At 45.4% G+C, this 11,632-nt stretch overlaps 1 protein-coding gene across 1 annotated transcript in view; it reads left to right on the top strand.

Annotated features, from left to right (window-relative positions):
* The first annotated feature begins 6,151 nt into the window (after positions 1-6,151).
* picalmb (phosphatidylinositol binding clathrin assembly protein b) overlaps positions 6,152-11,632 on the top strand; it is a 23,591-nt gene continuing 18,110 nt past the window's right edge. Inside the window, exon 1 of the mRNA XM_017437206.3 lies at positions 6,152-6,765. Coding sequence (XP_017292695.1) covers positions 6,636-6,765 — 130 coding nt within the window. The 5' untranslated portion in view covers positions 6,152-6,635. The remainder of the gene's footprint in view (positions 6,766-11,632) is intronic.

Here is an 11,632-nt window from a genome sequence, read left to right as displayed (position 1 = left end):
AATGTTGACATTAAAATAATTAATTTGCACCCAAATTGACGGGGACGGCTGGACTATTTCTCAGCGAGGTTAAATTTATTGGTCTTGTCTTCCATTGCTCTGCAGAAATGATTCATTGTCATTAAAACAATTTGTGGACGTTTAGGTTTAAAGCTGAGGACTAAACATGGCTGAGTGCTTTAGGTGGAGCTGTGGCGCTCTGGCGCCTCCTGGTGGCCAAAGAGTCACACAGCTCCTCACTGAAGGTACATCATCTCCTCTCTGTCTGTTAGCAAAATATCTCATGAACCACTGGGCAGATTTTAATGAAACTTTCAGGAAGTAAACACCGGATCTACCACTACGACTGATTAACTTTTGGAGTCTACCTGATTCAAGATGGCCGCCACAGCCAACTGACCTTAGAAAACACAGAAATAGCTGTAAATAAGTCAGCGTTGCAGACAACAGGCTAAAGTTTGGTGGAGTTGAAGGTGAGAGTCATCCACAACACATACTAGATTTGTATGTAAAACTTGGGGATTATCTGCTGGAGTCAGCTCTATTTGTCTGTTAGCAAAATATCTTGTGAACCGCTGGACCGATTTTATGGAAATTTTAGTAAAGTAATGAAAGGATGTATGTCTAGAGCTGATTAAGGTTTGGAGATGTCCCAATTCAAGATGACCGAAGCAGCCAATCAATAAACGAAAACCAAAATGACTGTAACTGTTTCCTCAGATCACACTCTGTGAGCTTTAATTATGTTTATATGTGTTTAAAACTTTCTCTATGAGTAAAGTTAACTTTTCTGTGGCTGTTTACTGTTTCTGTCGGGATAATAGGGATAAAAGAAAGCATTTTTAGGAAAAAAAGAGGGTTTTTTTTACTTTTAAAAAGGGCTCAAAGATTAACAGCTGCAGGAATTATTTTTTATTTTTATAATTTTCTTTTTACAATCAAACAAACAGTTAGAAATCATTCAGACAATCAGTTTTTTTTTATCTGTCTTTCTCCTGATTCTGGTGTGGTCCCATCATCTGTCTGGCAGTAATCGGGTCCGCTCGACGCTCAGACGGCGTCCTCACAAACCGGCGCCGGCAGACATCTTGACTCCGGCGAAGGTCGCCCGTGGGGCCGAGCGGGAACACCGTGTGATCACCGGGACGCTTCAGCTCCGTTCGCCTCTTTTCAGCCTCCGAGACTCAAAGCTGAGCTTGGATCGTTTTATTTGGCCCCAGGTGTCCCACAGGCTGGGAGGTTGTCTTTGACGGGTGATGTGGACGGGAGGACGGGAGGACGGGAGGACGGGAGGACGGGAGGACAATAACCGTCACCAACTACCGGATTAACCCCCATCTCCCCCAGAAAGGAGCATCAACGAACTATAAAATGTTGTTTCAAGCAAACTAGAAGCACTCAGGGAGTGCAAACCTCCACCGAGGCCACAGCGGGATTAACAAATAGTTTGATCTGGATCATGATCTGGATCATAATCCGGATCATAATCCGGATCATAATCCGGATCAGCACCAGAACTGAATCCTGTTTCTTCCAGATCTGTTCTTTAGTTTTTACCTGATCTTTGCTGACAGACAAACAAACCAACGGACACAACTGGAAACAGAAGGGTCACATGCAGGAGCAAAGGGGCTACCTTTGACCTTTTACCCCATGAACCTATAAATTTACAGGCATGTCCTTTGACCCCTGAGGTGTCCAGCTTTAGAGTTTAACATTCCTATGTCACACTGCTGCAGAGTTAGAGCACGAGTTCAACTGTAATGTTGACCTTTGTTGATCTTTGAGCCCATCACTTTGAAATCATTAGTGATCACCCCTGACCCAGGAGGTGTCCAGCTGTGGAATTTAACCTTCCTGTTATACAGCTGCAGAGTTAGAGAACAGGCTGATCTGTGATCTCGACCCCCCCCCCATGATCTTGAAATCAATGGTGATCACCCTGGACCTAAGAGGTGTCCAGCTGTGGAGTTTAATTTTCTTCTGTTACATGGTTGCATAATTAGAGCAGGCGGCCATCTGTGAACGTTGACCTTTGAGCTTGTCACCTTGAAATCAATGGTGATCACCCCTGACCCATGAGGTGTCCAGCTGTGGGGTTTAACATTCCTGTCATACAGCTGCAGAGTCATAGCACAACGTTGTTCTCCATGTCTGTTTGTTAGCAAAATATCTCATGAACCAGCCGTGGGAATTTAATGAAACTCGCAGGAAGTGGTCTATAGATGTGAAGCTGCAGCTGATTACCTTTTGGAGGCGACCGCATTCAAGATGTCTGCCGCAGCTAATCGACCTGAGCTGGCGTGGTAGCAGTTGAGAGTCATTCTCTTCACATACTCTGAGGCTGAGCAGTACAGGTTCGATCCAAACAGCTGCAGACTTTAATTTAACATGTTTTCTGATTGTTTCAGCTTCTGGGTTGGAGCCTTTTTTTAATTTATATCAAAAGAAATATCCCTGAAACCGGGAGCGCAGGAGCCTAATCCCTGACGACTGTCAGCGTTTATTAAATGTTCTTCTTCTTACAACCCAATAAAAATGCAGAAGTGGATTTTGGAAAAATTCAAAGTTTGAAGAAGGTTTATTAAAATGTCTCCGCGTCGTGGAACACGCTCAACCTTCTTATTACTTTATTAGATTCTTTTTGTTTGTTTGTTTCATTTTTTTCCCTTCTGCAACCTAAAATTTATGACGGTTCTTGCGAAATAAATGACAAAATCTTAAGATTCTGCAGAACTGATCTGACGTAAACAAACATGTGCTTCATCGATAAGATCCGAGTCATTTTAACGGTGCTGAATGATCGGTCTGAGGCTGAGCAGCCGAGGCGAATGAAGTGGAGGAGCGTCGCACCGATTTTACTACGGACACAAAAACGGAGAGGCGAGACAGAGGGAGCAGTGTACCGGTCGACCTCTCCGACCCGAGAGGAAGATGTGAGCTGCATCAGGAAACCCGCCGAGTCACTCAGTCGTCCTCTGAGGAAGAGGAGGCTTTAAGGCCCTCGTCTCGTCAGTTAACCGGCCCGTCTTTCCACAGCTTCGAAGACACGGCGTACGTCATGTACGTCAAATTAACCAGCTTACAGCCATTTTGGTGCTGGCTTGGGCTTAGTAGCTGTGGCGGACATTTTAACTTGGCTTGACTCGATTCAGTTCAGTTTATTTATGTCGTGCTGAGTCAAAACAAAAGGACGCTGTGTGTTAGAGAAGCTAATTAGTAAAAGTTATCAGATAAGGAAGCCAACAGAATGCCATGAATCTTCACTTCGTCGCAGTCCCTCCTGGACAGCACATGGCGACAGGGTGAAGAAATGACTCCCTTTAAACAGGAAGAAACCTCCAGCAGAACCAGAACCAGAACCAGAACCAGGACCAAGACAGGTGTCTATCTGCCTCGACTAGCTAGGGTCTGAGAGGACAGGAAGGAGACGCAGATAGACACAGAATGGCTGGTCCTGGTGTGGTTTCTATGGTCCGGGTGTAGTTTCTATTGCCCAGGTGTGGTTTCTATGGTCCAAGTGTAGTTTCTATGGTCCAGGTATGGTTTCTATGGCCCAGGTGTAGTTTCTATGGTCCAGGTGTGGTTTCCATGGTCCAGGTGTGGTTTATATGGTCCAGGTATGGTTTCTATGGTCCAGGTGTGGTTTCTATGGTCCAGGTGTGGTTTCTATGGTCCAGGTGTGGTTTCTATGGTCCATGTGTAGCTTCTATGGTCCAGGTGTGGTTTCTATGGTCCAGGTGTGGTTTCTATGGTCCAGGCCCAGGTGTAATTTCTATGGCAGCAGTTGGCTGTAGAATGGGGCATTTCTGCTGAAATAACTGTGTAATTTGAAAACAACAACAGTGTAAATGTTTATAAAACATTAAGTATAAAGTTGTTTGGTCTTGGCCCAGCTCTGACTAGCCATAAGCTCATCAGTTTGTTCAAAACTGAACTCTGTGTTTCCAAACTTGGGCGTTTCAAAGCGTTATATACAACAGGTAAGGTGTTAACTGTATACAAGCTCTCCACAAAACCGCAGCACAGAGATGCCTTCACCGGGTTGTTTAGGCGACAACTTTCAGTGATTCAGAAAACGGCCGCGTGTCCCGTTGTCTTTGAACACAACGGAGTGCGGCATAATGCGGCACAATGTGTTCCGTTTGGATGAAACCGGACAGGACGGCGACATCAAACAGAAATAAAATCCTCATCGGATCAAAGTTTATTTTAGGGGTGTGAAAAACATGACAGCGTTGGACGGAAGCTGCTCAAGGCGCCATTTTTGATACTTCGAAGCCTGCTGAGCCGTCACTATTTAATTCCGTTTCACCTCTACGGCCACAGCTGTTCCTCTGACTGCCGTCTCCCGAAACGCTGTTTGTTCTCAACAATGTCACAGTACGTCCTAAAGTTTCACATCAAACCAGCGGCGGTGGAAAATAAACCTTGATAACCAGTGATTTGGAACACTGGAGGACGTCGAGTCACTCCGACCTACAGATAAGCTTCTAGTCTCAGCCGGTTCCTGGGTTCTGTTTTGACTTGGTTCTTGATAACTTCTGTCTCGTGGCGGTGGCCTTCTTCCTATCAAACCGATTGCAGTTGGCCTTTCTCGGAGGTACAGTATATTTTTTTCCTCCATCGCCAACAAGCAGCCTCAGTCTAACTCTGTCAGACAAAACGGTCAGGAGGTTCCTCGTGAAAAGAGAGACGTTTGTTCCCACACTTCCTCCCGCTCGCTGAATCAAAGGTCTCTGGGTTTGGACCCACAGATGGACCCAGACCTCTGAATGACTTTATTGATCCTGCTGCCGTCTCTGGCACCGAAGCAGCTCCCATCCACTCCCCCCACCCTGCAAAAAAAAAAAAAAAACCTTCAGCCACCTGCCTTCACAGTGTAGAGGGTCTTCACTAAAACCGCTCACGCCGAAGAAGCTCTGGTGGCTTGGTTTAATGATGATGTCGAACGTTGCGACTGGCGCAACGTGGCGTTTTGGAAACGAGTAAATGAGAACTTGATGTGGAAGACTGCGGCGTGTCATGCCAGACGATCATTTCTTTGGTTTTTAAAAGTGAACACAGAGCGGATCATTGTAAGAGTTGGAAGTAAATGTCCAAAAGACAGAACGCAGAACACAGAGGTTTATGTTTCTGGGTGCATTCAAAGCCCGAGACTTCCTACGACTAAGTATTATGGTATGGGCAATTTCTTGTTTGAGCTCGAAATCGATAACCCTTTATTGTAGAAATGTCAAACTGCACAGCTGGACACCTCCTGGGTCAAGGATGACCCCTACTGATCTCAAGGTCACAGGGTCAAAGGTTAAGGACATAGGAGACACCTCTATAGAAACCTTGTCCATACTCTAACTCTGCAACCATGTAAAGTAGGAATGTCAAACTGCACAGCTGAACACTACATGTGTCAAGGATGATCCCTATTGATTAACAGGTCAAAGGGTCAAGGGTCAAAGTTACATGTGACCCCTTTGTAAAATCCTTGTCCATGCTCTCACTCTGCAACTATGCCATGTAGGAATGTCAAACTGCACAGCTGGACACCTCACAGGTCAAAGATGATCTCCTTTGATTTTAAGGTCACAGGGTCAAAGGTCAAGGTCACAGATAACAGCTTTGTTGAAACCATGTTGATCCTCTATCTCTGCAACCATGTAAGGTAGGAATGTCAAACTGCACAGCAAGTGGGGGAATTCATGCTTTGGACTTGGATAACTCTGACAGGTGTTATGTACCGTTGTTGGTTCTGTCGTTTTAATGATACAGATCAGTGTGTCAGAAAAATTATTTTAAAAAATGAGAAAATGTTGTGGTTTATTCCTTCAGTCAGACCTGTTGTAGTCTGTTTCGATACCTGTGTCCTCCCATCCAGGCCTCCGCTGACTGAACATTTGTGTTCATTTGTGTTCTGGTTGTGGTTGTGGTTCTGGTGGACACACTATTTGTTTTATTTATTTTTTTCCTCTTCCTTCTCTGCGAGAGGAACAGACCCGCCATTTCCCCTCATCGGTGGTTTTCTTTCTTTCTCTGGAAACGAGAAGCACTGGCAGGAGGAGGAGGAGGAGGAGGAGGAGGAGGAAGAGGAGGAAGAGGAGGAAGAGGAGGAGGACGAACCGCGACGACTTGCGGAGCGGCGGAGGCGGGGATCCGGCGTTCCACATCGGGATGAGAGGAGGCAGAGACCCGGGTCGGATGAGTCAGCGAGCGGACCTTTTTTTTGTTTTGTTTTATTTTTTATTTTTTAAAAACATCACTGATATCTGAATGAATTCGGACGGAGCCTGGAGGCGGACCGAGCCTTAAGCAATCTAAATTTTTTAATTTATTTTTTCCTGATAATTTTTGTCGTCAGACTCCGCTTCCCTTTATATTCCGCCCTCCTCTGGTCCGCGGCTGCCATAGCCTAGTTTTGATTTTCCATTTCCACCTCGCTCGGTTGGGGAGGAAAAAAAAAAGAAAAAGCGAGAGGGGCTCGGAGAGGCTTCGGAAGAGCTGGACACTGACTTTCCCTCCCCCCTCCCCTCTTTTTTTAGGGCATAAAGCAAAACAAAACCAAACAAACCCGACACCGGCTGAACTGAAGCCTCGCGTTTGAACGCCTTTTTTGTTTTGTTGCGGCGAGCGAAGCGAAGATGTCGGGGCAGAGCATTACGGACAGGATAACCGCAGCCCAGCACAGTGTAACGGGATCCGCCGTGTCCAAAACAGTATGCAAGGCCACCACGCACGAAATAATGGGCCCGAAAAAGAAACACCTGGACTGTGAGTATTGCGCTCGCCGTTTTGTCGAAGTTGAACCACATCGTTGTCCGCCCCCCACCTCTCCAGTGAAACGCCGAGCCAACAGAGTTATGGCGACGGCGGAGCCAGAAGGCCTCAAAGCCTGTTAGCGGCGGCTACATGCTAACGAGCTAACATGCTAACGCCAGGGAGATTACTCTGTTTTCGCATTGACAGATGACTTTTATTGACACGCTGCTGTTCGGTTATTTGGCTCGTTTTAAGCTAAACAAAGGCAGCCGCCTTTATTTGTTTCAAGTAATTTATATGAAAAAAGTTTCCTCTCATTTACGTCGTTAGCTGTCAAATTAGCGCGTCGATGCTAATAGCTATCCTAATATTCTGATTCATAGCTAGCCCGCTTAGCAATAATAAGTCATTGTTATGGGCTGGAAATCAATAAGTATCAGCAAACACGAGCTCCCCAACGTTCACAGGCCATAAAATCCATGTTTTCCAATCTGTACAGAAGTGATTGAGTAATGTGAAACCAGCAGTTTTTTTTTTTAAATGCTACAGATTGAGGTGACACTGTAAGGGCAAAGATTATGGCTGAGGTCTGCAGAAAGTGTTTCCTTCCTCACTTTGGTCATGGAGAAGACTGAAACACACACACACACATTTGCATACACATACTGACGCAAGGCCCTGCTGTGAAGTTTTAAAAAGCAGAGTGAGGAGTCACATCCTGTCAGTACTTTTTACCTCTAAGGTACATTTTCTGCACACGGGTTTTAAACTTGCCAGTGCTCTGTGACAGCAGCAAAAGGCCCCCGAGACGCCGATTTTAAAAAAGTTCAGCCTCGCCATCCGCTTCCCCCTTCCCTCCTGGTGCACGTTGAGCAATCTGCCAACTCATCGCTGGAGCGGTTTAAGGTTTAAGGTGCATCCCAAAAGGTGATTTGTGTTGCTTGTGTTTGGTATCGAAGTTGCAGGTTTTCGCACGTGCCGTTGGCGGAGTGTGGCGCTCCGCCGGCTTATCCCGAGGCTGCCGGGTGTGTAGCGTGACCGACACACACACACACACACACACGTACAGCAGGCAGAGTGTGTGTGGACGGAAGCACGGTCTTTTATTTGATGTTCACACACTAGCGATGTAGGTTGGGTTGGCAGCCGGGATGAACTCGGTAAAGGTCTAAATAGATTCTTTAATTTGTCTTCGTCTGTGCGTTCATTTCCCGCTCCTTTCATAGGCGAAACGGTGATCCTGTTCGGTTTGATTTGCATGATTTGGGGGGTTTTTGGTGCCCTTCCATCAGGTTGTTGACGACGACGTCCGATTGATTTTTGTTGCCCTGAGCCACGGGCTGAGGGCCACGTCTGTGCAGCGTCGGTGTTAAAAACCTGGACGAATTTAGGCCAAAATCCCAGAAAAGCGACCGCCGGACGCGCCTCGACGACCCAGCTTCAGCTTAAGGACGAGCGCAGCAGCTAAGCGGCCTTGGCGAGCGAATTCACCAGTTGGACTGAAACTTGGGGAGCCGGTAGCCGAGGGTCGTCCGTGACGCACGCCCCGAGGACAACACGCCCCCAGGACGACACGCGGCGACGCTTCGGCTTCACACTGGACAGATTTCAGTGCAGCACTCGGTTGTTGTTGGACGTACACCTACAGCCGACGGTCCTCACAGCCATCACACAAAAATATCTTCAAATGATACAAATATTCAGCTGAATTCGTTGTGGTAGTAGGTGCAGGTCATCCTAAACACGAACCTGAGGGTTTAAGGAATCTCACGGTATCATTTCAAAGGTTTGTCCAAAACAGCCACAACTCCGTCCCGTCTCCTCTCCAGTCTTGGTTCAAATCTCTGGGATGAATGTGGCGGGTGATATGCATTCCTTCTAAGAATGCTAGGTCTTTTTGGCTTTTTGTTTGATTTAAAATGTTTGGAGACTTGTACAATAAAGGCTGCAAAGGAGGCAGAAAACCTGAAGATGTTTAAAATCCTTGTTTCCAGATGTGACGTTTGAGGCTTCGGGTTCTTTGACAGAAACGGGTTGGATGTCCTGACCTGCGGGGTGGCGAGGAGTTGTTTTAATGTTTAGGACACAGAGAAGAGTCGTCACACCGGAGAATCTGCGGTCCGTCCCCGAAACAACAAATGGCGTCACGTGGGAAAGTCTTAAGCTCCACGAATCGCAAATGAGCTGAAGTTTCTCCGTCGTCGTCTAAAAGATGTTTCGGTTTTCGGAGCCGCGGAATCAGGGGAGATAAATCATCGAGTTTGTAGCTTTCAGAAACTCCTTGTTGCAGATAAATGTCAACGTCTGCGTGTGGGACGGTAAAACGGTGGCATGTTCTCTCAATTTATCATTTGTTTTTAAAAAAAATAGGCCTGGCAGCATTTAAAAACACTAATATTCATGTTCAGTGAAGTGTCACAGTCAAACAGGAGGGGGGGGAGAAAAAAAATCAAATTTCCGAAGCAGAAACCAAACAAAGGCTTTGATTTCTGGGATTTTCAGACAAAGAAGTGAGTGATTAATGAGCCGTTTTCATTAATGGTGCTGGTTAGATTTTTGTTTTCCTCTCACTGCTGCCAACAAATTAAAAAAAGGCTACTTGTATGTTCAACAAAAACATTAAACTGTGCCGTAAGAAAGACCAGGAATTGTTTAAAAAGTTTAATCTTAAAGGGGACAACTTTATAAATCAGAAAACATTTGACAGCTTTTGGCTTCTGATGATTATCAGACGTGTTTATATTTAGATATTATTACGGAATTTACTGAAAGGATGTCATGACTCCACAGATTAAATACGTTTATAAGAAAAATTGATCTTTTTCGTTCTGATTCCCTGAACCAGTCGGTCCCGTCCTCGGAGCAGAGGCGCTTGTTTTGGCGGCGTCTCACGCCATCACGGCCGTTTGAGTCCTGTGAATCGGTTCAGCCCGCCGCCGTTAACGTGGGAGACCCCCCGCGGTCCTGCGGCGCTCCTCCCTCGGCTTCTTCTCCTCGTCTTCCTCGCCCCGGCTCAGCTAACCGCTGCCGCCGCTCCAGAAGGTTATCCTGTCCTACTTAGAGCCACCCACCCCCACCTCCCACCACCACCACCACCCCTATTTGAAAGAAAGAAAAAAAGTCAAATGTAGGACAGAAAGGGAGGCCCGTCAGTCTGATTGACGGCTGTGAGCGGCAGGGACGGCAGCCCGGCAGGTCCAATTGGAAGCGGGACAGAAAACGCCGCTGCTAGAACGAGAAGAAGCAGCGTCCCAAATGAACAAACTGTCGCCTCGTTTTGGAGGATTTTAAATACATTAAATGTATTTTATGAGCTGCAGATTGCAGCGCTGCCTCTGATACTTTTGGTGACATTTTATCAGCTTCTGCAGGGATTGAACTTCTCGACAGTTTTTATAAAATTAAAAAAAAATCAGGAACGTAAAGAGAGGCTCCCGCTTTCACTGCCTGGATCCTGACACTCAGGTTCCAGGTTGGGGGGGGTATATGAGTCACAGCGAGCAGGTTTTTAATATTTAGTTGTTATTTTTAAATTCTCCGTCTTAAAAGCTTCAAAATGATCCGTAGTTTGTTGGCAACGAGCTGCTGGTGTTAACCAGAGCGCCGGTCTGAAAGCTGGATCGTTATCGGTCAAGAAGCTTCACATTGGTGTGCTACATGCTATACGAAGGGATTTCCCTAATAGGAAATGAAAAGAGTTATTTCTGAAGACACACCTGTTGGAAAGCTTTGCTTTAAAGGGAGATTATGGGATGTTTTAGTTACAGAGATGGAGTCTTTATGGCCAAAATCGATCCTTTCCTGTTTAGTTTTTTGTTTCCTTGTTCTTACGTAGACTCATTTTGCCAGCGAGGGACACATTTTTAGAATATATTTAGGATTTACGTCGTTTTAAACGGACCGTAAGAAGAAATAAATGTTAAAATGACAAAAAATGTTAGTTTTCAACTTTATTTTATTATCTAGAGGCGAATCAAGAACGGTTTATTGACTTAAAATATCAAAATCTGCATGAAGCTATGAGTCAGGTGTCTTATTTATTTAAATTTTGTTAAAACAGAAGCCAGGAACCACCTTACTTATTAAAAAATAAAGCTGTTTGTGTTGTTCAGAAACGGCTCCGTTTAATCAACGGTCGGACGAGTCGTTCACTTTTTCTAACAAGTTTAAAAGTCTACCAAGAAAAGCCTTGTTGTCCTTTCAGATATTTAATATCAAATTGAATTTAATGGCGCTTAAAGTGATTAACATCAGCAGACGATGAGGGAACAAAACAGCTGTAGGAGAATTTTCTAATGACTGAATTTCCCTCATTTTGCTCCGAGTTGGATGGTTTTAGGATCAGATTTCTCCTGCAGTCGTGGAGCCATGTTGGATCAAACTGACAGCTTTAAGTTCACTTTCTTTTTATATTATTATTAGTTTTTTTTTTTTTTTCTGATCTTCAGATTGATGACTGAGCCCATCGGTGATGCCACGTTTAGACAAACAGAAGAGGAGCGTCGTGTTTTTGTTTGTTTTGTAAACTTATTTAAAAAGAAGTTTAGGCTTCTTCTTCTTCAGCAGCAGTTTTGTTTCTGAGCTGTCAGATAAAATTAAACCCTTGTTGGATCATTACGAGTCTTTGTTTTAATCGTATGTTAAAGACAATCAGCCTGCCGGGGCTGATCACTACTCCGTGTCTGTGGGATTGTTGGAATATTCTCGTCACACTAAGTTTGTGTTTTATGGTTAATCTACGGCTGCGTTCACACCTGACAGTCCGGTGGATTCGCTTCGATCGGCGTCCAAAATGTCAACATTTGTTCCATTTTCAGCTGCTGCGGTTCTCGTTCACGCTGCACCGAGTCAAACCCTTCGAGCGACCTGTGTCCCCCCC

The sequence above is a fragment of the Kryptolebias marmoratus genome, linkage group LG2, assembly GCF_001649575.2.
Source record: "Kryptolebias marmoratus isolate JLee-2015 linkage group LG2, ASM164957v2, whole genome shotgun sequence".
Classification (NCBI taxonomy): domain Eukaryota; kingdom Metazoa; phylum Chordata; class Actinopteri; order Cyprinodontiformes; family Rivulidae; genus Kryptolebias; species Kryptolebias marmoratus.
The sequence above is the reverse complement of the archived record's forward strand: the minus strand, read 5'-3'. Positions and strand labels throughout refer to the sequence as shown.